The 26,799-nt window shown below is 42.7% G+C and overlaps 1 protein-coding gene across 1 annotated transcript in view; it reads left to right on the forward strand.

Moving 5' to 3' along the window:
• LOC137331314 (sodium/hydrogen exchanger 9-like) overlaps positions 1 to 26,799 on the forward strand; it is a 313,260-nt gene that overhangs the window by 226,530 nt on the left and 59,931 nt on the right. Inside the window, exon 13 of the mRNA XM_067995036.1 lies at positions 2,342 to 2,390. Within this exon, the coding sequence (XP_067851137.1) occupies positions 2,342 to 2,390 (49 nt within the window). The remainder of the gene's footprint in view (positions 1 to 2,341; positions 2,391 to 26,799) is intronic.

Raw genomic sequence — 26,799 nt, forward strand, 5'->3', positions numbered from 1 at the left:
CTCCCAAAGCTGATTCACGCAACGCCTGAGGAGGACTGAGGCCAAAAGTGTTACCAAAATAACATCTTACAGGATACCAAGAGTAGTGAAGGTAGACTCAGACCAAGTTGTAAATGGGGTACTCTCGTCATTGCACACCTAGGGAGTGATTTTCAAGTAGCAACATTCACGCTGGCATGAGGCCCGGGCCTCATTAACATGCGACCTGCTGGCGGGTCGAGTTGGAGGGATCTGAGGTGATCCATGGCGTTGGGGGGAAGGAGCTTCTCCTGGGCCCACCGAAAAAAGTTGAAAGCTTCCTGGGCCATTTTTTGAGTGACCTTTAAGGACTGCTGGTTAGGAAGCTCAACACCTGGTGCAATTGGCCGGAGCTTACACAGCACACATTCCACCGATTAGCACCTGTAAATTGCAATCGGGGTCATACAACCAGCGAAGGACCCTGACAGGCATATTTAAACTGTCTCCCGTCGGGCAGGCTGCTCACCCATTTCCAGACCCGCCTGAAAATTTCATCAGGCATGCCTTTGGCATCAATGAGGCAGCTGAGGTTCTCCCCTGATTTTCAATTGCCGGCCACCCATTTTCCAGGTGAGAAATGGGTGGCTGGCAATTGAAAATCACCACCCCCCCCCCCCCCACCCCCCTCCTGTGTTATCAATAACAGTGCTGGATCAGTAACACACACGTGGTGCACAGAGGGAAAGGAGCTCTCATTTCAGGCACATGGTGCACCCTTGGGCATGGAGAGCATTCCCGTACGCCGTACATTGCCCTATCACCACTTTCTTTACCAAGCTCCACAACCTTCCCCAGGCCCCAGAGAACTGACTTAAGCGGGGTGATTTTAAACCCCAAGAACAAATGGGTTGGGGGCAGGTGGGAGTTGAGAATAATTGTTTTTTGGGTCGCGACCGCAACCCAGCTTTATTTCTGGGTTTAACGTCTGCGCGTAAAAGTACAGGCTTCCCACTGGGAATGCTATGTCCAAAGATTTTGTGGTTACGACCCAAAAAAACAACTATTTTCAACTCCCACCTGTCCCCAACCCACCCGTTCTTGGGGTTTAAAATCACCCCCAAGATCCTTGTTTTCACCTTCGGATCTCTCCAAGGCCTACCCCCATCCTACTTCAGTGATTTCCTTCAGCTGTGTGCCCTTGCATGCCCTTCATTCCCTTGGCACTATATTACTCCTTCCACCTCACCATTTGCAACCACTCCTTCAGTTACTGTATCCTTGCCCTCTCAAACTCCCTTTCTCAACACCATGTTACCTTCCGTTTTTTTGTTTCAAAAGCCTCCTAAAGACTCTTCACCTCGACAGTGCTTTCACCACCTCAATATCTTTCTTTTCTCCCCTGTTTAATGCCCACTCTTTGCTTACTGCCCTCTGAAGCATTCTGAGATTCCTCTCTCTGTGTGAGGGGCGACTGCAGAATTATTAGTTGTTTGAACGTGGAACTGAAGGTAGTTTCACACCTGATCTGCAGTTTACACAAAGTAGGGAAAGTGTACTCAATGAGAACGAGTGTATGCTTTGGCTTGTGGCCGTCACTTTTGCACTGCTCAGTTGCTGATGCAGCATCTGGATATAAAATTCCAGCAGAAATGCTGATAACACCTTTTCTTTTCAGCAACTCCTCATACCTACAGTGTCAGCAGCTTTTCAATCAGTAAACACGCTGTGGCCCTTAATTAAATTCTTCAGCAACCTGCAAATGTGTCTCGTCAGAGAAAAAGTTGACATCTTCCAAGCTAATTTACTAATAGTAGTTCTGATTTATTCACTTAGGAAAAACACCCAATGGCAGCGGAAGAGAAATTGTCTTAACTGCTGTAGAAACTCTCAGGAGTGCGCACATTCCGTTGTGAAGGCAAAGTAAAATAACACTGATTGCTTAAAGAAAGAAAGAATTTGCATTTATATAGCGTCTTTCATAACCTCGGGACGTCCCAAAGTGATTTACAGCCATTGAAGTACTTTTTTTTTTAAAGTGTAGTCACTGTTGTAATGTTGGAAATGCAGCAGCCAATTTGCACACAGCAAGGTCCAGCGCTGAAGTAATCAGCCATGATCTACTTGAATGGCGGAACAGGCTCCAGGGATTGAATGGCCTACTCCTGTTCCTAAGCTCCTATGAATTCAATACTCTGCAAGTAAATTTAGGCCAAGTACTTCACTGTGTAAAATTAGTAACAAAACCACTGAAGAATTTGGAATCTTCAGTAGCTGTGGTCAGGATTATGGGATGCTGTAATGAAGTCACTGGCAGGTTGATATAGAGGCCATAGATCAGAGTGACCCTTCACTGATTCTCTTCATTTTCTTTGTGCAACAGGGTGGATGTAAACCCAGATGATGAGCTGAACCAGGAAAGTTCATGTGTGGTGAGTATAAAAATGAAACCTGCGTTCATTGTAAATAAAATGATACATCATTCAAGCAGCCACATCAAACAGTGTCATATTTAACAAAATCCATTGTTTCTTTATTGGTAGGTTCTCCTGACTGTCATTCAGAATTGGTTGTTTTCGGAAGTCCTTAGAAGTTTCTTATTGGCAGTTTTCTAGCCATTTACCTTGCTTTTGATTGGCACATTGCTTCTCTCTTTGGTTCTGGTTTGCTGCTGTTTTACTTTGAGCCAATCCACAAAGTGTGACAAACAGGAATTGCATGCTAGACATGAGATTTTTCAATATATTAGACCTCTTTGGCATTGCTCATAGAGTTGAGGCTAAAGCCAAGCTGTGGGTATGGTGCAGGTTGGTCCAAGGTGAGGACAGGCTGTGCGTCAAGTTCTGAGGCGGGCAGGCCTAAACTTGGAGGACCAGGAGTGGGTTGTGAAGCAGTGCCAAGGAATGGAACACAAAGCAGAGGCAGGGAATGGGCCTGAAGTGTAAATTGGGGTTAGGTTGAGTCCCAAGTGGAGATAGTAGAATTCATAAAAAGTGTTTCAGCATTAAGCAAGAAAATAAGTTAAAGTGAAAAGTAAAAGGGAGCAGATCTTTAAGAGAAGTCAGAGAGTGAGCCTGGAACAGAGCAGGGCACTATCTTCAATCAGTGATGAGGAATGGACTGAAATGGAACCAGAGATCAGGTCTGAAGTGGAGGCGCAGATATCTGCCTGAAACGCACATGCCATGTGTCAGCATTTGACATGGATAGCCAGCATTAAATCAGTGTTGACCAAGCCCCTCTCCAACACTGTTCCCAAAGTCCTATCTCCTGTCACTTCAGCTGTAAGTGATAGGTACCACTGCAAACTGTCTGCAGGGATTATTGTGTGATCGGGGGGGAGAGAGAAAGAGAGGGAGGAGGACCCAAGAGCTTTGAGAAGGGGCAAGTGTGGGGAGAAACATAGAAATTTACAGCTCGGAAGGAGGCCATTCGGCCTGTCAGGTCTGTGCTGGTTCTTTGCTGGAACAATCAAAAACTAACCCCAGTACCCCGAGCTCTCTCCATAGCCTTGTAACTCCCTCTTCAAATACTGATCCAGTTTTCCCTTATAAGATGCAATTATCTCTGGCTCAACCATTCCATGAGCCAACAACCCTCTGTGTGAAAAAGAATTCCCAGATGGTAGAATTTTTAATGAAAAATTCACATTATTTTGGTGGAGCATGCACGTGGACACCCATGGGAATGTAACAACAGTTGCCATAGTGGGTAAAGGATGGATCATATGCTTAGCAGCAGCTAAGAGATTACACACCACGTTTTTTAATTGCTTTGTCACATTGACATTGAAAGTGATGTGTCAACCATCACTCTATTAGATCCCTTTTTAGGTCATCTATTGTATATTTAAGACACATAATTTTTGACCAATGTGCAATAATTTACCAGTGTTAAATGTAATTTGACAATTACAAAGATGGTTTAAATTCTTCTATAAATCCTTAGCATGCATCCTGTGTTTCTTCTATTTAGTGTCATCAGCAAATTTGACAAGTTTACATTTGGTTTTAATAATCAGGTCTTCCATGTAGTTTCGAAACAATAGAGGGTCCAAGTGACCCCTACATGATTCCACTCAATACCTCCCTCTTTCCCAGTCTGACATTATGCCTTTCATGAGTACTTTCTATTTCCTACTTTTTTAACTAACTTTTTATCCAGTCCCCTGTTCTACTCTAGATTCCTGGGTTTTTTTGCTTAATAAAGAGCCTTTCATGTGAGACTTTGTCAAAAACTTTCTCGAAGTCCAAATAAATTATATCATGGAAAATTCTATCATCTGCTTGATCTGTAATGTTCTTAGAGAAGTCCAGGAGATCACACAGAATCTTCCTCTTGCAAATCCACATTGGCTGTTTCTTATTAACTTATTACTATCGGTAACAGTTAACGTTCAGAATCTACCCCTTGTAAATCCATGCCGGCTATTTCCTATTAAGTTTTTAATATATAGGTACCTGCCTGTGTATATGTTGTCCAGGTCTCTGAACATTTCAAAGACCTGAATCATGTGCCTAATCATCTTTTTTCTCCATTGAAAACAAGTTGGATTCTGTGAGTCTCACTTTGCGATCTAAAGCCCCAAGTCATAGAATCATCCTGGACAGTCTTCTCTGATCTTTATTCAATGCATTGATGTCCTTTGATCAAAGGAAACCTGCAACTGTGCACAATATTTCTTCCAATGAATTGTACATGCATTTGAAATTCACCAAATATTTGATTAACCGTGTTAGTAACGACGACTGGATACGTTCAGCTAATGGTGAATAATCACATCCAAATCTTTTCCTTTCTACCTTTACAAACGGACCCATTCATTATGTACACATGTTTTATGTTTCCTGCTGCTTTGCGCATTACTTTATATTTTCACATATTAAAATCTAAAATCCATTCTTTAACCCATTCATTCAATTAGTCTAGATCTCTTTGAACACCACCAGTCTCCTTGACAATAGTCAATTGGTTACATAGCTTGACATTATCAGCAAATTTTATAATATTGCTAAAAGTACTTTCCTCCATTTCATTTATGTAGATAACAAAAAACCCACAACAGACTCCCCCTGCAGACAGTATTTCCATATATCATTACCTTCTGTTTTTATTGTCAAGCCAATTTTCAATCTAGTTAGCAAAGATGTTAATTCCTTGAGTGTTGACCACATTTAAAAGTCTCTCATTTGAAATTTTATCAAAAGCCTTCTGAATATCCAATTAAGCAAAGATTCATGTACATCCTCAGAGAATTAAAGATGTTCAAAGACCTTCCCCCTGTCATAAGGTCAGGAGCGGGGCTGTTCGCCCACAGTGTTCAACTCCATTCACAACTCTTCTGACAATGAATCAGTTCATGGCAGACTACAGCAGGACTTGGACAACATAATACGGTCTTGAGCTGACATGTGGCAGTTAACATTTGCACCATAAAAATGCCAGGCAATGGCTATCTCCAACAAGAAAAATCCAATCTTTTCCCTCTGAATTTCAATGGCATCTGCATCATTGAGTCCTCTACCATCAACTTCTTGGGGGTCACCACTGACCATAAGCCGAATGGACAAGCCATATCAACACTGTGGCTGCAAGAGCCGGGCAGAGGCTGGTTACTCGGTGACTAGTGGCTCATCTGCTAACCCTTCAAAGCCTCTCTACTGTCTTCAAGCCTCAGGTCAGGAGCATGATGGAATACTTCCCAACAACTCAAGAAGCTTGACACCATTCAGAACAGAGCAGTTTGTTTGGTCAGCTTCCCACTGTATTCAATATCCAGCCCCTCCATCACCAGTGCACTTTGGTTGCAGTCTGTACCATCTACTGGATGCAGCTCAGCATCCCACCAAACTTACTTCGACAGCTCCTCCCTTTCCAACGGCATGTACCACAGAAAAGGAGAATAGTAGCAACGTCCTAAGAACACCATAATCTTCAAGTTCCCATCCAAGTCACACACTACCCTGACCAACATATACTGCCATTCCTTCAGCAGTGCTGGGTCAATCTCCTGGAGAGTAGGGATAAAGGGAATGTTCTCTGATTGGCGGTTTGTGACAAGTGGTGTTTTCCAGGGATCTGTACTGTTAAGGTATGCTTTGGAAGTGATATGGGATCTCATTGTACTTTCCTCAATTCTCTAACTGGCCATGTCTCTCAGGCTAAACAAATGTATAACATTTCACAATCTAAAAAAACAATAAACACCTCAAAAATGAAGCAGTTCTCTGCAATAACTATTGCAACTTGCATCCCTCATGGAACATTTTTACGTAAGACGGATAACCTATGGAGCCCCTTCATTAACCTCTGCCCATTTGTGGTACAGTGAGAAGCCTTTTTCCTTGGTCAAAAAGTTCCCTACACAATTAAACAAAATTGCCAATCAAAGAAGGCTTCTAAGGATGCCTACTTAAGCTCCTGTGAAGCACCTTGGGAACATTTTACTACATTAAAGGCACTATATAAATGCAAGATGTTGTTGTTGTCAAGGTGGTCTCCCAGAAACTATATTAGCATACCTTCAGGACAAAGAGCAGCTGTGAGGCTGGTATGTGGGACCCCCTGTTGATGTTGATATTACAGCTTAACATCCTTTAAGATCCAGTAGAATAGCAAATAAAACAGATTGTAAATATGGGAAAATCACAGCCCAGTGATCAATATTAATTATTTCTAACACATGGATGGACTGTGAGTCTTCTCTCACTTGTTGAATAATAGTACGAGAGAACTTCAATTCCACATAGCTGGACACATATTTCCTCAAACGTAATTGAAGACATTAGAGGAGAAAGGAATTTCAGAGCCATGCAATTTAAATAGTTATAAGGCAGAGATACCAGAGTCCTGTTTAATAACATGTGTCTTCCAAATAATCTGATTGCTCCCAGAAAGAAACCGATAATTTAAAGTGGGCACAATACTGACCCACCCACAACCCTTCTCCTCCATAGATATATTTATGATATTTAACAGGGCAGATCTTCATTCTGTCACAGGGAATTTCCTGTAAAATTAACTCGAGCACTTCCCCACAGAGGACTCAAGAATAGCAAATATTACACCCTTGTTCAAAAAAGGGTGTAAGGATAAACCCAGCGACTACAGGCCAATCAGTTTAACCTCAGTGGTGGGGAAACTTTTAAAAACGATAATCTGTGACAAAATTAATAGTCAAATTAACTTGGACAAGTGTGGATTAATTAAGGAAAGCCAGCACAGATTTGTTAAAGGCAAATCGTGTTTAACTAACTTGATTGAGTATTTTGATGAGGTAACAGAGAGGGTGGCTGTAGTGTATATGCGGTTGTTGTGGTGTATATGGACTTCTAATAGGAATTTGATAAAGTGCCACATAATAGGATTGACAGCAAAGTTAAAGCCCATGGAATAAAAGGGACAGTGGCAGCATGGATTAGAAATTGGTTAAGTGACAGAAAACAGAGAGTAGTGGTGAACGGTTGTTTTTCGGACTGGAGGGAGGTACACAGTGGTGTTCCCCAGGGGTCAGTACTAGGACCGCTGCTCTTCTTGATACAAAACTTGGAAGTGTTTGGAACAGTGAGGAGGATGGTGATAGACTTCAAGAGAACATAGACAGGCTGGTGGAATAGGCGGACACATGGCAGATGAAATTTAACGCAGAGAAGTGCAAAGTGATACATTTTTGTAGGAAGAATGAGGAGAGGCAATATAAACCAAAGCGTACAATTCCAAGGGGGGGTGCAGGAACAGAGAGACCTTGGGGTATATGTGCACAAATCTTTGAAGGTGGCAGGACAGTTTGAGAAAGCAGTTTATAAAGCCCAGGATCCTGTATGCTTTTTTAATAGAGGCACAGAGTACAAAAGCAAGGAAGTTATGTTGAACCTTTATAAAACGCTGGTTTGGCCACTACTGGAGTATTGTGTCCAATTCTGGGCACCGCACTTGAGGAAGGATGCGATGGCCTTAGAGTGGGTACAGAAAAGATTTAATAGAATGGTTCCGGTGATCCAGTGATGAAGGACTTCAGTTACGTGGATAGAATGGAGAAGCTGGGGTTGTTCTCCTTAGAGCAGAGAAGGTTGAGAGGAGATTTGATAGAGGTATTCAAAATCGTGAGGGGTCTAGACAGAGTAGAGAGAGAGAAACTGTTCCCATTGGCGAAAGGGTCAAGAACCAAAGGACACAGATTTAAGATGCTTAGCAAAAGAACCAAAGGTGACGTGAGGGAAAACTTCTTTACTCAGCGAGTGGTTATGATCTGGAATGCACTGCCTGAGGGTGTGGTGCAGGCATATTCAATCGTGGCTTTCAAAAGTACTTGAAGGGAAAAAATTTGCAGGGCTGCGGGGAGAGGCCGGGGGAGTGGGGTTAGCTGGATTGCTCTTGCAGAGAGCCGGTACGGGCTTGACGGGCCGAATAGCCGCCTCCTCTGCTGTAACCATTCTATGATTCTATTGATGTTAGGCTAACTGATGTTTAATTGCAAAGTTTACGTGGACGTTTTTTAAAATTTTAAACTCATCCAAGTGTATGCATTTGGAACAAACTGTGGCTTATACAAGAATACTTTGCCTAAGTTTGAATGTACGCATTCTACAATTCTTCCATTTAAGTCTCTCATTATTCTCTACATTGCTGATGTACTCCTTTCCTTATAAATATTTCCCAGGCTTCAGTCTTTTTGTTTTGTCTTACAATTCACAATTTTCAAAGATCTTTCTTTACCTTCCTTTGTTTTGAAATTCTTTAAATTTCAATGTTAATATCTGTTAACTGCTCTTTTTATTGTGAAAATGTTCTAACACCCCACTCATCTCAGATTTGGCTTGATGAACTTGTGACTTTATTAGTGATGGGCGTCACTGGGTTGAGTAAAACAAGAATCTCACTCTTGCTTTCTTTCTCTCCTTTTTCCTGAAGCTATTCTTTCTGCCCTCTCATACCAAAATAACAACAGACTTATTTGTGTTGACAACCTGCTGAGCAAGTTGAGAAATTGAAAATTAAAAACAATGAACAATGTCTATTTCCATGGCCGCATGAGTAGAAGTGATTCATGTTGAACCTGGCTGCCTAAAATGGATGAGTGTTCCATTCTCCAGCACTGACATCTTTACCTCGAAGGCACAGAAATTCACCAAAAAATATGAATTGAAAAGTAAGTGGTTTGGTACACCGAGGTCTGTAGTTTGGGCTCTGCTTAGAACAGTAATATGTTTGCCTAGACATATATCTTTTTTCCAGAAATGTGGTAATTTTTTGGGGAGTGAATAGTGACACTCTGCAGCTACTTACTGAAATGCATTTTTTTTTGCATGCAGCCATTTTTCACTTACAATCGGCTACTGATGCTTGATTAGCCTTCACGTTGATTAGAAACTTTCAGTGAGTAATGAATAGTCACACCAAAACCCTTTTGTTTTCATCTTAGGTTAGGGACTCGTCTGCATCATGCCTGTGTTTTGAATTTTCATTTGCAATTGTGCATAACCTTACATTTTATCTACATTCTAATCCACCTGTTGTTCCTTAGCCTATCTGTTTAACTGATCCATATCGCTTTGATTGTTATCAATTTCCATTATATTTATTGCCAGGTCTTTATCCCCATCAGCAAATTTAATAATATTACACAAGTTTTGCTCTCCTCTAAGTCATTTATTAATAGTATGACCAGAAAGAATTCAGAAAAGGTCACCTGCAGAACATCACTAGTCAGTACTTCCCCCAACCCCACAGCTCAAAGTTTTTCCATTTATCGTCACCTTTTGTTCCTTATTTCTAAGCCAATTTTCAATTCAGCTTGCTAACTTATCATTAATTCCTTTAAAAGTTCAAACATGGAACCTCATTAAAAGATTTCTGAAATTCCACATAAATTTTTTAACTCATGATCCCTATCCATTAATTTAGTTAGCTCCTCAAAGATTTCCAGTAGAGGTATCTATGCTGACTTTTCCTTATGACCTCTATGATCTTTAGATGTGAGAGAAATGTGAAGTAGTACATCTTGGGGTGGAGAGGAGAGGAGAGGAGAGGAGAGGAGAGGAAGGCAGGGGGACGGAATTGAAAGGAATTATATTCTAAACAGTTAAGATCTTCTACTGGATCTTCCAAGATGAGAATGCAGGTAGAAAAGGGTAAATGGGATTTCTGTGTTTTAAACGAAGAGACTTTGAATAATAAAGCAAGGGGAATCTAATAGAAATTTTCAAAGTTAGGAAAGGTTTGGAGATCTTTTTCTACACATTAGCAAATTGGCAAAAATGGAGTATAGACTAAGGATTGCATAGAAATTACAGCACAGAAACTGGCCATTCGGCCCATCTGGTTTATGCTCCACACGAGCCTCCTCCCACCTTACTTCATCTAACCCTATCAGCAAAACCTTCTTTTCCTTTCTCCCTCATGTACTTATCTAACTTCCCCTTAAATGCATCTGTGCTATTCGCCTCATCAAGTTCCTAATCCTTACCACTCTTTGGGTAAAGAAGCTTCTCCTGAATTCCTTATTGGATTTATTAGTGACTGTCTTATATTAATTATCCCTAGTTTTGGATTCCTCACAAGCGGAAATATTTTCTCTACATCTACCCTATCAAATCCCTTCATAATTTAAAGACCTCTATTAGGTCAACCCTCAGGTCTTCTCTTTTCTAGAGAAAAGAGCACAGCCTGTTCAGTGTTAAAGGTTATAACCTCTCAGTTCTCGTATCATCCTTGTAAATCTTTTTTGCATCTTCTTCAGTGCCTCTTTTGTAATATGGAGACCAGAATTGTGCACCGTATTCTGAGTGTGGTCTAACCAAGATTCTATACAAGTTTAAGATAACTTCTCTGCTATTCAATTCTATTCCTCTAGAAACGAACCCCAAAGCATTTTTTATGGATTCACAAATCTTTGAAAGTGTGTTGCTACTTTTAATGATTTGTGACTCTGTACCCCGTGCCTTTGCTCCTCTACCCCATTTAGACACTTATTTTCCAAGAAGTATGTGGCCTCGTTATGCCTCCTATCAAAATGCGCTACCTCACACTTATCTATATTGAAATTAATTTGCCATTTATATGACCATTCTGCAGGTTTGTTAATGTCTTCTTGTATTTTGTCACAGTCTTCTTCCATATTAACAATACCCCCAATTTTGTGTCATCCGCAAATTTTGAAATTGTACTTATGATTCTCAAGTCCAAATCGTTAATGTAAATGGTGAACAACGGTGGTCCCAGCACCGATCCGAGAAGAATTTATCACTAGAAGAATGAAGGTGGAAATTAAAAGACTTTTTTTTTCCTACACACAGTTATTAGAACATGAAAGTGCTTTACTGTAAGTAACTGAGGTGGAATCTATAACGTCTTTTAAAAGGGAATTGAATAAATAATTGAAAAGGAAGAATATTAAAGGATACATGAAAAGGTTAGGGAATTAGGATTAAGGTAGATAACTTCAGTTGAGGAGCTGGTTCAGGCAGTGGGTCGAATGGCCTCCTTCGCTTCGGTAATTTTTTTGATTCTATGTATATTGATAGCATCCTTTGTAAAGCTCCAAAAGCATTTTCCCTACTGTGTATGCTAGGCTAATTGATCTATATTTTCCAGCTTGATGTTTCACTCTTTTTTTGAATATCAAAACATCCCATTCTTCAGCTCCTGGATTTACAGACTTCCTAAAAATATTACTCAGAGTCTCACCAATTTCTGCACTCATTGTCTTGATATTCTGGGATGCATACTGTATGCAGCAGGTACCTGGTAGCTATTCATTTTGAGAGTGCTGTGAAGACTGATCTGTTGCAGATTTCTGAGCCAAAATAAATGATCTAGAATTTGACCACAGTCATAATTTCCAAAGACCAATGTGAAGAATTCACTCAACACATCTAATTCACTATATTTTTACCCAACTAACCTGTCTACTTGCATTTAGCTTAAAAAAACAAATCCCTGTAACTGCTATCTGTCATCCATCTCTCCATTGCCTTCTTATCCCATTTTAGTTATCCTGAATTATATTTTGTATGACTCCTAGCTCTCTCCATTATTTGGTTCCTTGAACATACCTTAAAAATATTATTTTGTCCTATTATAGGAAAAGTTTATTATGAAATTCTGCTGGAGTCTAGAAGGTCAGCTGCCTCTCAGTCACGTAACATGTTTACATTGCGCCCAGTAGCCAGCAGGTTAAAATGCAGAAACCATCCTTGTTCGGTTATGCTCTTCTAAACAGAAGCTGGAAATGACATGGTTAAAAATCTGCCCAAGCAGTAAGTAAAGGCTGAGCTGCAGCAAGGTAAATTACTTTGTTGCAATATTCTCAATTCTTCTTCTTCTCTCCTGAGAATATATTTTTCAGGATGGCAAGATCCTAGCCCAGAGGACTTCAGCCATGTGGGAAAGGAGCTGTTTAAAATAAAACTTGAAAGTTAAAAGCACCTTCTGATTAATGTTATTGGCCTGAAATTAAACATCGGGATTGGTGGGTAATTCTACGCTTTGATCGTATTCTGTCTCTTGCAGCAATCAGGCGTCATGGGCACTGTCAAGGTTGATACCAGTGACAAAGTGGTATTACCTGGTGGTCACTATCGCTGCCAGATAAAACATCTTAATAAATATAACTGCACATCAATCAATCCAAGACCAAAAATATCTGATAACAAATTTCCAACTTTTTCTTTAGTGCCTGTAATTCTATATGTAGGCTGTTAAACTAAGCCAGTCACAAAGAGGTTATTTAAATTGGAGTGCTAGTACGGAACTAAATGAAAAACCAGTAAAAAAAAATTAATGAGCCACAAGCAAGAAGAAATGTGTTTTCCCCCCACTGAACAGTATGCAAAACAGACTCCAGCAAAAGCGATTAGTGCTGTATTGTTTGATTCTTTCCAGAAAGTAGACAAATGTTTGGCTAAGTGTGTGATTGAAGTTTGTAGAGTTCAATATATATAGAGAGGGAAACAAATACTCAGATCTTCTAGGGAATATGATGGTTCCTGTGCTTCTGAGACCATGGAATTGTAATTGCAAATCAACTGGTCACGCTTGAATAATGAGGTGTTTGGGAGAAATTATGTAGAACATTCCCTCAGGAGATTAACTAAATGGTACAATGGAGAAAACTGTACACAATCTGTGGAAAGAGCAGGCTTGATACATCCAAAGATTTTTTTTGTATTCTGTGCTTTCCCATGTTCATGTCATGCAACCATTTGGAAAATCTGGCAATAAATTTATTTCACCAAAAGATATTATAATACATATAAAGGTGATAAACCAACTATAGGTCACTGAGACCCAATGTGACTAACTTGCTTTCAAAGCTTCAAACATAAATGTCAATAATACAACCCCACAACTTGAAATTAGTGTCTTTGAATATTAGCCTCTGAATGTTTAATGTGTTTGCGTGAAATTGCTTTGTCTACTGTTTTAATGGAGACACCAACCTATTCAAAATAATATTACCACCTGTATTACTGCTTTGCAACACCTTTTGTGTTATATATATATATGTGACACTGTCTTGCCTCTGTTATCCAATTTATATGATATTCTCTATATATTATAATACACCAAGCACTTTTGGATTACCTTGTAGAGGAGCTTTTCCTGTGTCCGTGCCCAGGCACACTGGATCGCCTGGACACAGCCAATGTCACAACTGCTTTAAATGGAGGAAAATCGGGTGGGATCCTTTAAAGGCATGCACTGCGACTTTACAATATTTGTCACACTCAGGCGATCCAATACACCTGGGCACAGACCCAGGAAAATTTTCATTTGTCACTGTATTATGATGTTGTCCACAGGTGTTTGATATTGAAGGTACAAACAGTCAGAGGGAGATAGAAGAGGAAATATGTAGGCAAATTTCTGAGAAGTGCAAAAACAATAGGGGATTTCAACTACCCTAATATTAACTGGGATGCAAACAGTGTGAATGGTATAGAGGACGCAGATTTCTTAAATTGCATACAGGAGAAATTTTTTAGCCAGTATATAGCAAGCCCAATGAGGGGAGGGGGGGCGCAGTTCTGAATTTAGTTCTAGGAAATGAAGAGGGGCAGGTGAAAGAAGTAGCAGTGAGAGAGCATTTTGGTGGTAGTGATCATAATACAATTAGTTTTAGCATGGTTATGGAAAAGGACAAAGACAGAGCAGGAGTTAAAGTTCTCAATGGGGGAAAGGCCAATTTTACTAAACTGAGAAGTGATTTAGCAGAAGTAAACTGGAAACAGCTACTTGAAGGTAAATCAGTGTCAGAGCAGTGGGGGACATTCAAAGGGGTGATTCAAGGGGTTCAGGGTAAACATGTTCCCACAAAGAAAAAGGGAGGGGCTGTCAAATCTAGAGCCCCCTGGATGTCAAGAAGCATTCAGGGTAAGATAGGCTTTCTTTTTGTGCCTTATCATAGACACCGGGAACTCAATACTACAGAAAGCTTAGAGGAGTATACAAAGTGCAGGGGTGAAGCTAAAAAGGAAATTAGGAAAGCAAAGAGAAGGCATCAAAAAATATTAGCAGGTAAAATCAGAGAAAACCCAAAGATGTTTTATAAATACATTAAGAGCAAGAGGAAAACCAAGGGAAGAGTAGGGCCTATTAGAGACCAAAAAAGTAAACTATGTGTGGAGGTGGAAGATGTGGGAATGGTTCTTAATGAATACTTTGCATCTGTCTTCACAAAGGAGAGGGTTGATGCAGGGATTGAAGTTAAGGAGGAGGAGTGTGAAATATTGGATTGGATAAACCTAGTGAGAGAGGAATCATTAAGGGGATTAGCAACTTTGAAAGTGGATAAATCACCAGGCCCGGATGAAATGTATCCCGGGCTGTTAAAAGAAACCAGGGAGGAAATAGCAGAGGCTTTAAGAATCATTTTCCAAACTTCACTGGATACAGGCATAGTGCCGGAGGATTGGAGGACTGCTAACGTTGCACCGTTGTTTAAAAAGGGAGTGAAGGATAGACCAAGTAATCACAGGCTGGTCAGCCTAACCTCAGTGGTGGGCAAATTATTGGAATCAATTCCGAGCGACAGGATAAACCGTCACTTAGAAAGGCACGGACTAATCAAGGACAGTCAGCACGGATTTGTTAAGGGGAGGTCATGTCTGACTAACTTGATTGAATTTTTCAAGGAGGTGACAAGGAGGATCGATGAGGTTAGCGCAATTGATGTAGTCTACATGGATTTTAGCAAGGCTTTTGACAAGGTCCCACATAGCAGATTGGTCAAAAAGTAAAGGCCCATGGGATCCAAGGGAATGTAACAAATTGGATCCAAAATTGGCTCAGTGGCAGGAAGCAAACGTTAATGGTCGACGGGTGTTTTTGCGACTGGAAGGCTATTTCCATTGCGGTGCTGCAGGGCTCGGTACTAGGTCCCTTGTTTTTTGTGGTATACATTAATGATTTGGACTTAAAACATAGGGGGCATGATTAATAAAATTTGTGGATGACACAAAGATAGGTTGTGTGGTTGATAGTGAGGAGGAAAGCTGTAGACTGCAGGAAGATATCAATGGACTGGTCAGATGGGCAGAAAAGTGGCAAATGGAGTTCAGTCCGGACAAGTGTGAGGTAATGCATTTGGGGAGAGCAAACAAGGCAAGGGAATACACAATAAATGGGAGGATACTGAGAGGTGTAGAAGAAGTGAGGGACCTTGGAGTGCATGTCCACAGATCCCTGAAGGTAACAGGACAGGTAGATAAGATGGTTAAGAAGGCATATGGAATGCTTTCCTTTATTGGCCGAGGCATAGAATATAAAAGCAGGGATGTTATGCTGGAACTGTATAAAACACTAGTTAGGCCACAGCTTGAGTACTGCGCACAGTTCTGGTCACCACATGAAGGATGTAATTGCACTAGAGAGGGTGCAGAGGAGATTTACGAGGATGTTGCCAGAACTGGAGGATTTCAGCTATGATGACAGGCTGGGGTTGTTTTCCTTGGAACAGAGGAGGCTGAGGGGTGTTTTGATTGAGGGGCCTGGGTAGAGTGGATAGGAAGGACCTATTTACCTTAGCGGAGGGGTCAATAACCAGAAGGCATAGATTTAAAGTGATTGGCAGAAGGATTAGAGCGGAAATAAGGACATATTTTTTCACCCAAAGGGTGGTGGGGGTCTGGAACTCACTGCCTGAGAGGGTGGTAGAGGCAGAAACCCTCAACTCATTTAAAAAATACCTGGATGTGCACCTGAAAAGCCGTGACCTGCAGGGTTACGGACCAAATGCGGTAAAGTGAGATTAGGCTGAGCGGCTGGTTTCTCAGCCGGCACGGACACGATGGGCCGAATGGTCTCCTTCTGTGCCGTAAATTTTCTATGATTCTAAGGTGATGCCGCATGTGAGATTCCAGCAATCTAAAGCTTGTTACACAGTAATCCTTGATGGAAATCTGGTTGACGGGTGATGATACCTTCCCCCTTAATGAAGCCTCCCCGCCTGGCTATATCTTCCACCATTTGCCCCGCCCAGACCGCCGTGGTAGCAGTGTGGCCCTTATCACCAAATCACACTTAGGTCTGTCCCCCTACTCCTCTGGCACCTTCTCCTCCTTTGAACATCTCACCTTGTTCCACCCCTTTCGCCTCTCCTTTAAAATCCTCATTCTCTACTGCCCACCCAAGTACCTCGCCCAGTTTCTCACCGAGTTATCTTCACGGCTTTATTCCCTCAGCCTCTGCACTGAGCGACTTCTCATCCTCGGTGATTTCAAGCTCCTTCTCAACTCATCATGCTCACTCTCCTCTGAGTTCATTGCCCTCCTATCCTCCCTTAATCTCTCCCTCTACATAAACTCCCCTACCCATATTCACAGCCACCCCCTCGACCTTGCCATCTCACATGGCCTCTCTACTCCCATCGTATCAAACACGGATAAGGCCATCTCTGATCACTTCCTTGTATCCCTCTCCACCCACATTCCTCTTCCCCCTCCCAACCCTACTTCCTTCTGTGTCCACCCCTGGAAAAAAAAACTCCCCCAAGTCACTTACAACAGAACTTTCAAATTCCCAACTGTCTAGCCTTTAGCCCTCCATTCACCACGACATTTCTGCAGCTACCAATCTGCTCAATCACATGCTCACCACCACCTTCAATGCCATTGTCTCCTTAAAACCATTACTCTCTCTCACCCTGGTCGTTCCCCCTGGTACGGCCCTCATCGCCGCTCCCTTAAGTCCAAGGGACGCAGACTTGAACGTTTATGGCAGACAACTGGTTTGGCCATTCATCGCCAGATCTGGCTGGACCACATAAAGCACTATCTGGTCCTGCTCTCCTCTGTCAAAACTGTTTACTATTCCAGGATCATTCTGGAATGCAAAGATAACCCCCAGCTTCTCTTCACTACAAGCAGTCTTCTTAAACCCCTCACTCCTGCCTCTTCCACCCTCACCTTCAATGAAAAGTATGAGGAGCTCATGGAATTCTTTGTCACTAAGATTGAGACCATCCGTTCAGCTGCCTCTGCCACTTCCCTCCCTTCCCCTAGCCCACCAAGCCAAACCTCCCCTATGGTTCCCCCCTGCCCTAGTCCTGAACTCGCATCTTTCTCTACTTTCTATCCCATCTCCTCTCATGCCCCCGCAAGCTCATCTTGACCACGAGACCCACCTCCTGCTCCCTCTACCATATTCCCATTAAACTGCTGACCACCCAACTTCCCTGCCTGGCCCCCATGTTAGCTGATATTGTTAACGGTTCCCTCCGGTTAACAGATGGCAGGACTGACTTATGAAGAGAGATTGAGTCGACTAGGTCTATATTCACTAGAGTTTAGAAGAATGAGAGGTGATCTCATCGAAACATATAAAATTCTAACAGGACTAGACAGACTAGATGCAGGGAGGATGTTCCCGATGGATGGGGAGTCCAGAACCAGGGGTCACAGACTCAGAATACGGGGTATGCCATTTAGAACTGAGATGATGAGAAATTTCTTCACTCAGAGGGTGGTGAACCTGTGGAATTCTCTACCACAGAAGGCAGTGGAGGCCAAGTCATTAGATATATTCAAGAAGGAGATAGATATATTTCTTAATGCTAAAGGGATCAAGGGATATGGGGAAAAAGCAGAAACAGAGTACTGAGTTAGACAATCAGCCATGATCATCTTGAATGGCGGAGCAGGCCCGAAGGGCCGAATGGCCTACTCTTGCTTCGATTTTCTATGTTTCTCTCCTCGGGTATTGTCCCCCTCCCCTTCAAATCTGCCGTTATCACCCCCCCTCAAAAAAACTCACCCTTGGCCCCTCTGTCCTTGCAAACTACCACCCCATCTCCAACTTCCCTTTCCTCTCCAAAGTCCTTGAACGTGTTGTCACCTCCAAAATCTGTGCCCATCTTTCCCGCAACTCCATTTTGAATCCCTCCAATCAGGTTTCCGCCCCTGCCACGGTACTGAAACGGCCCTTATCAAAGTCACAAATGACATCCTATGTGCCTGTGACGAAGGTAATCTATCCCTCCCCATCCTTCTCGACCTGTCTGCGACCTTTGACACAGTTGACCACACCATCCTCCTCCAATGCCTCTCCTCCAACGACCAGCTGGGTGGGACTGCGCTCGCCTGGTTCCATTTTTATCTATCATGTCGTAGCCAGACCTGTAATGGCTTCTCTTCCCGCTCCTGCACCGTTACCTCTGGAGTCCCCCGAAGATCTACCCTTGGCCCCCCCCTATTTCTCATCGACATACTGCCCCATCCGAAAACACAATGTCAGATTCCACATGTATGTTGACGACACCCAGCTCTACCTCACAACTATCTCACCCCCACCTCCCTCAACCCCTCCACTGTCTCTCATTTGTCACATTGCTCATCTGACATCCAGTACTGGATGAGCAAAAATTTCCTCCAACTAAATATTGGGAAGACCGAAGTCATTGTCTTTGGTCCCCACTGCGAACTCCGTTCCCTAGCCAATGACCCCATCCCTCTCCCTGGCCAGTCTGCGGCTAAACCAGGCCGTTCACAAACTTGGCGTCCTATTTGACCCTGAGATGAGCTTCCGACCACATATCCACTCCAACACCAAGACCGCCTATTTCCACCTCTAACATTGCCCGTCTCTGCCCCTGCCTCAGCTCATCTGCTGCTGAAACCCTCATCCATGCCTTTGTTACCTCCAGACTGGACTATTCCAATGCTCTCCTGGCTGGCCTCCCATCTACCACCCTCCATAAACTTGAGCTCATCCAAAACTCTGCTGCGCATATCCTAACTCGCACCAAGTCCTGTTCTCCCATCACCCCTGTGCTCGCTGACCTACATTGGCTCCCGGTCCAGGAATGCCTTGATTTTAAAATTCTCATCCTTGTTTTCAAATCCCTCCATGGTCGTGCTCCTCCCTATCTCTGTAACCTCCTCGAGCCCTACAACTCTCCGAGATCTCTGTGCTCCTCCAATTCTTGCCTCTTGTGCATCCCCGATTTTAATTGCTCCACCATTGGCAGCTGTGCCTTCAGTTGCCTAGGCCCTAAGCTCTGGAATTCCCTCCCTAAACCTCTCCGCCTCTCTACCTCTCTATTCTCCTTTAAGTAGCTCCTTAAAAGTCTTTGACCAAGCTTTTGGTCATCTACCCTAATACCTCCTTATGTGGCTCGGTGTCAAATTTTGTTTGTTAACGCTCCCCTGAAACACCTTGAGACGTTTTACTACGTTAAAGGCGCCATATAAATGCAAGTTGTTGTTGTAGCATTCTAGACCCATGGCTATGTGGAAAGAGCAGGGGAGTGGGATTAATTGGGTAGTTCTTACAAAGAGTCGGCACAGACATGATGAGCCGAATGGCCTCCTTCTGTGCTGTATTGGTCTTTGGTCCCCGCCGCAAACTCCGTTCCCTAGCCACTGAATCCATCCCTCTCCCCAGCCTCTGTCTATGGCTGAACCAGGCCGTTCGCAACCTTGGCGTCCTATTTGACCCTGAGATGACCTTCCAACCACATATCCTCTCCATTAACGAGACTGTCTACTTCCACCTGTTGTTGTTGTTGTTGTTGTATAAGTCTGTCATTCTATCACGTACTGCACACGTTACTATTGAGATTTTTGTGATTCTAGAATCCATGCAAAGAAAGGCCGCTGACTGTTCTTGAGAACTCATCCCTCAAAATGTACAGTTTGGGAGCTGTTTATCTGACGGATGTGCAATGTTAAATTAGAGCTTCACCCTGCTGCATCTCACTCGCAGCAATATGCCTGCAAAGATTCTGAAATCACTCAGCATTTAAAACAGATAATGTGTAATAATTTAGCACCAAAGGAAAGGCAATGATAGATAAATTTGTAATCGTGTCAGTGCATGAGCAAAGCGCTTTCAGGGTGTCAGATGAGAAATGTGATTTCAGCAGATACCAGTTTTTCATTTTGTACAGCAGTTTAGCAAACGGGTGGTGGCAGATAAGGTACCTGGGAGTTAAGGCTTCCAGCATGTTTATTATGGCATGACATTCCCCAAACAAATTAATTCTACCAAATAATTATCTTATAGTACAGCTAATATTCAGATAGATAGAACTGTTTTTTTTAGTTTATAACTAATTAATAGTGCCATAAAGTCTAATTTGCTGAAAGAGAAAATAAATGAGCTTTTGGCATAGCATGCTGGCACTCAATGTATTGTGCCACAGAGAGTTGGTGCTTGCGATTTCCCACATGTCAAGCTCCCGATTTCACCACTACCAGCAGGGCAAGACTCTGCATAGAAACTCAGCACTTCCCCACCAGTCGGTAGAGTGAGCTGGAAAGTGACTCATGTCCCTCTCTCTGATAGATTCTTGCAACTTTTGCATTTTTTATAGAGTTAATAACAGAGAACACAGTAACTTAGGAAAGCACAGGATCTTAAAAGACTATACAGCCCATCTGGCCACTCCCAAAAACAAATAACCCCTCAATCATTCACTCTCTCAAAGATCTATCCAATTTTCCCTTGAATTTTTTCACACTACCCACCTTCCTGGGCATTCTGTTCCACACATTAAACACCTTCTACATAAAGTAGTTAAATGTAAACTGTTTTTGTATCTTATCTCTTCTAAGCTTGAGCATGTGTTACCTGGTTCTGGAGTTTGTGGCAGTTTTAAACATGTTACCTGGGTACATTTTTCTTTAAGGATTGTGAATACTTGATAACATCTCTCTTGAGCCATTTCTGCTCCAGAGGAAATAATCCCAGGGTTTCTAAATCTCTCCTCATAGCTCAGGTGCTTCAAGTTGGTTACAGTTTGGTTGCCCATTTTGTGCACTGCCTCCAATGCCTGGATATCCTTGCTGTGTTACAGCAATCAAAATGGTACACAGGACTCCAGATGTGCCTTGTATAGACTCTGGAGATGAGTGTTCCATCTATCTCACTATACATCCAAGATCTGATTAGCTTTCCTTACTGCTGCTGCACATTCTGCTGTTGGTTTCACTGAGCTATCCACCAGTACCACCAGATCATAAGAACACAAGAGACAGAAGCAGGATTAGGCCATATGGCCCCTCGAACCTGCTCCGCCATTCAATCAGATCATGGCTGATCTTCGAACTCAACTCCACTTTCCCACCCGATCCCCATATCCCCTGATTCCCCTAGAGTCCAAAAATCTAAATATCTCAGCCTTGAATATACTCAATGAATTAGCATCCACAGCCCTCTGGGGTAGAGAATTCCCCCTCATCTCCGTCTTGAATGACCGACCCCTTATCCTGCGACTATGCCCCCTAGTTCTAGACTCTCCAGCCAGGGGCAGCAATCTCTCAGCATCCACCCAGTTAAGCCCCCTCATAATCTTATATGTTTCAATGAGATCACCTCTCATTCTTCTAAACTCCAGAGAGTATAGGTCCATTCTACTCAACCTCTCTTCATAGGACTACTCTCTCATCCCAGGAATGAATCTAGTGAACCTTCGTTGCACTGCCTCCAAGGCAAGTATATCCTACTTTTTGATAAGGAGACCAAAACTGTATGCAGTACTCCAGGTGAGGTCTCACTAAAGCCCTGTACAACTGTAATAAGACTTCCTTACTCTTGTGCTCCAACCCCCTTGCAATAAAGGCCAACATGCCATTTGCTTTTCTAATTGCTGTACCTGCATACTAACTTTTTGTCTTTCTTGCACGAGGACACCCAAGTTTCTCTGAACACCAACATTTAATAGTTTCTCACCATTTAAAAAATATTCTGTTTTTCTATTCTTCCTGCCAAAGTGAATAACCTCACATTTCCTCACATTATACTCCTTCTGTCACCACCTTGCCCACTCATGTAATCTGTCTACATGCCTTTGCAGACACCTTGTGTCCTCCTCACAGCTTACTTTCCCACCTAGCTTTGTATTGTCAGCAAACCTGGATACATTAAACTCCATCCTGTGTTGTGTTCTGCAGTCAAGAGCCATTTAGTTTATATTCCTACTGTTTAATTCCCTTCCCTAGTCACATTACCTTTCACTTGTACACATTAAATGTCAGCGCACCATCCCAGCCTATCCATATCCCTTCTATATTTGGTTTCCTTTTCTATTAATTGAACAAATCCCACCTCAAATGTGGTGTCATCTGCAAACTTAAGCAGCAGTCTTTCTGCCCCCAGCTCCAAATAGTTTATAAATAGTATAAACAGCGAAGGTCCTTGTGTCACCCCTTTGCCATGTTGATGCAGGTCCATTCACAACCATCCTTTGCTTTCTCTAGTTTAGCCAATTTTCAGTCAACCTCAGTAGCTTGCTTCCTATGCCATGCCTTCCTAAATTGTGGACTAATTGTGTGACACAGTATCTTGTATGGCAATCTTACCTGGAATCTAAATATATCAAATCCACAGAGTTTCCACCTTCAACAAAGTCCATAATTTACTTGAAAAACTCCAATGAATTTGTTAGACAAGACCTCCTCCCATAATTCCACACTGACTCTCTCTTACCATACCTTATCTGTCCAGGTACTTCGTTATTCCCTCTTTCAGGATGCCTTCTAATACTTCACCCACAAGAAATGTTAGGCTCACTGCTTTGTAGTTTCCTGTCAGAATGATTACTGGGGCTTAGTGGCTTAAATTAGGAGGACAGTTTACATAAACTTGGCTTTTATTCCCTTGAGTATAGAAGATTGAGGGGTTATATGATTGAGGTGTTTAAAATGTTAAAAGGATTTGATAGGGCAGATACGGTGAAACTATTTCCTCTCGTGGGGGAATCAAGAACAAGGGGACGTGATCTTAAAATTAGAGCTAGGCCATTCAGGATCAAAATTAGGAAGTACTTTTTCAAACAAAGAGTAGTAGAAATCTTGAACTCTTCCCCCGTCCCCTCAGAAGGCTGTGGCTGCTGGGTTAATTGGAGCTTTGAAGACTGAGATAAATAGATTTTTGTTAGTGAAAGGTATTAAGAGATATGTAGCAACAGTGGGAAAATGGATTTGAGGTGCATATCAGCCAAGATCTAATTGAATGGCAGAGCAGGCTTTTTTTTTTAACTCGTTCATGGGATGTGGGCATCGCTGGCAAGGCTAGCATTTATTGCCCATCCCTAATTGCCCTTGAGAAGGTGGTGGTGAGCTGCCTTCTTGAACCACCGCAGTCCATGTGGTGAAGGTACTCCCACAGTGCTGTTAGCTAGGGAGTTCCAGGATTTTGACCCAATGACGATGAAGGAACGGCACTATATTTCCATGTCAGGATGGTGTGTGACTTGGAGGGGAACGTGCAGGTGGTGGTGTTCCCATGTGCCTGATGCCCTTAACCTTCTAGGTGGTAGAGGTTGTGGGGCTGAATGGACTACTCATGTTCCTGATGTTCCTGATGTTCCTATGTCCGACCCTATGCTCCCCTTTTAAAGATTGATGTCACATTATCTATTTTCCAATCGCTATATGTGACATGTGATAAAGTTGCATCTCCATCCTCTCAGCTACACCATAGTAGGAGGTCTAGAAGGAGGAAAGAAATGCAATGAAATTAGAAATGAGAATCAGAAAATTGAAGTTACTATAGAGGGAAGCGCTTGCAATATAAGTGGTTTACTCCATTGTGTGTTGCTCAACCAGCTTTCATTGATTTCAAAATTGACCTTTTCCCAGAAGTCAAAATCCACTCCTGATAAATTCATACACTGACTGGATGTGTAATACACAGATGGTGCAATAGTACGGAAGGATTATGGTTATCACTGAGGCAGTGGACGTGATCCATGAAGGTACTGCTTCCTGATGTCAGTCAAGGGAATTCATTCTGCTTCCGTTTGAATTAAATCGCAGCCTTCCGGACTAAACAGAGGAGTCCTTCAATTGAGGCTGGGTCAAGTCAATCAAGCAGAAGTCATGCTTCAGTGATGCAGAAGGAATCCCTCTCCAGCCAATGTCCTTATCCCCTTTCTCAGAAAATCCAGCCAAGCCTCACGAAACTTATATATCTCTGGGGAAGCCCCAAGTGCAAATGGCAATCAAGACTGTAATTTGAATTTAGGTCCCCGTGTTCAGCTGAAGTTATCCTGTTAACCTAGCTCCTCTGATAGCTTTGTGTGTATCGGAAATATACAGATCAGAAGGTTCCAGATTTGATTCCCACTCTTAACTGAATTAGCTGATCAGAGCAGCAATAAGGGTGCTATGATTTGCCTCCACACTGCTGGGCTAGAGAAGAGCAAATCAGCCAGAGTTCCTGCTCCTGGTCATTATCTAGTTACTGTACTAGTGCTAGTGTGTGGGCATTGGGTGAGGTCAGGATCATGTTCGTCCGTGATGCTCCACAACACTCACTGTCAAGACTCTCACATAAAGAATGGACAACGTACCAGAGGGTAACCAGGACAACCAGCACTAATTGAACTGTGGCCCAGAAGAAGTTAATGCCTTCAACAAAAAAATCTAACTAAAACCTCGATTAATCTAACTCTCAATGAAATCTATGAGCATGTGCACGGATGACACTGTATGAACTCTAAAGGAATTTTTCCATTTTCAGCTCCTTTGTGCTGGCAGTTTCTTCAGTACAAAGATGAATTCTGCCATCTCTACACTTGACTATCTCTATGATTGCACCAACTCTATTCTGATGTCACTCCTGAATGGCCAAGCTCTAATTTTAAGATTGTGCCCTCTTGTTCTAGATTCCCCACCAGAGGAAATAGCTTTTCTGTACCTACTCTATCGAATCCTTTTATTATTTTAAACACCTCAATTAGATTACCACTCAACCTTCTAAATCAAGGGAATACAACCCAAGTTTATGCAATCTGTCCTCATAATTTAACCCTATAAGCCCTGCTGTCATTTTGGTAAATCTGCGCTACCCCTTCTAAGGCCAATATATCTTTCCTGAGGTGCGGTGCCCATAACTGAATGTAATATTGCAGATGGGGCTGACCAAGGCTCTGTACAACTGAAGCATAACTTCCACCCTTTGTATTCCAGCCCTCTTGAGATAAAAGCCAACATTCCATTAGCCTTTTTGAGTATTTTTTGTACCTGCGAGCCTAGCTTTTAGTGATTTGTGTGTCTGGACACCCAAATCCCTTTCTTCCTCCACAGTTTCCAGTCCCTCACCATTTAGAAAGTACTTTTTCTCCAATCTCTGTCTTCATCTGTGTGTTTCTATTTGACAGTGGAGCTTTGCAGTTTTTCATACCATCTCATTTTACTTTTGATGAATGGGATGTCATCATTTTTAATTTCATTACATCATGCCACAATACTACATCCCACTTCTGTAGACCTCCCTCACCAGAACTGTCCCCAGCTGCCAATCCCAGTTCCTTCCAATCCCCTGTTCCTTTCAATCCTCCAAGTTCCCCTGAAGTTCCCTCCAACACACCTTCATCTATGCTCTCTCACTATGCACCTCTCAAATTCTCCCGTGTCCCCAAATTCTAACGCACCCCCAAGTTCTCCCAGATTCAACCCAAATACTCCCATAGGAAGTCCATTTGTATGTGTGTATATTTAATCCATGGAGCATTCTCTACCCTACAGATACATAGGGGTCATTTTAACCCCCTTTGTCCAGCGAGAATGGTGAGTGGGAGGGGTTAAGATTAGACTGAGTCCACTTACCGGCTCTGAGGCCACACCATTCCCACCCGGTGACATTTTATCTTCACCGACTTTGAAGTCAGCTGAGGCTCCCGCTGCAGGCAAGCGAGGGTCTACTTTAATTGTAAAAGTTGCGGCCCGATGATGTCATCAGTGCCAAGACGTGGGGGGGAAGGCCCGCGCAGTATCAAACCCGCCAGAGAAACCTGGCAAGAGGCAGCAGTGTGACCCGAACAGGCCAAGACAGGTTTTTTTTTAATTTTGATTGTTTGGAGGAAAAGGAAGAAATTCTCGGGCCTCTCTTGCCCTGGCTCTCCCTCTTCCTTCCCACACCGGAAACTTCCCCCTCCCTCATATTCACCTAATGCCGGGGCCCATTCCCTTATATCCCCAGCGGCAGCTCGATCCAGCCTCAATTCCCGCTCGGGCCCACCGGCCAGGTAGCGGAACTGGCCAGGTTCAGGCGGGACTCCAGGAACGTTTATTCAAGATTTATTCCACGTCCCCGGATTCGGGGCTCGCGCACACCACACTCACACCGCCCACCTTCAAAATCGGGGCCGCGGACTCTCAAATCTTTTTGTGCCACATATACTTTATATTCACGTTGAAAAATAATAGGATACTCTCTCTTCGGCATATAATGGTTTATTTTTTCTCCCTTTGTAACGTCTGCTGATTTTATGCAGGGTTCATTTCCTCTGGTTCCACAGCTGGAAACACAATGCAGCAATGGATGTTGCAATTTACATACTAATGAGAAAGCTCATTCATTGCTACACTGTTCGGTCATGTGATCCATCTTCTCCAT

The sequence above is a fragment of the Heptranchias perlo genome, chromosome 13 (genome assembly GCF_035084215.1).
Source record: "Heptranchias perlo isolate sHepPer1 chromosome 13, sHepPer1.hap1, whole genome shotgun sequence".
Classification (NCBI taxonomy): Eukaryota; Metazoa; Chordata; class Chondrichthyes; order Hexanchiformes; family Hexanchidae; genus Heptranchias; species Heptranchias perlo.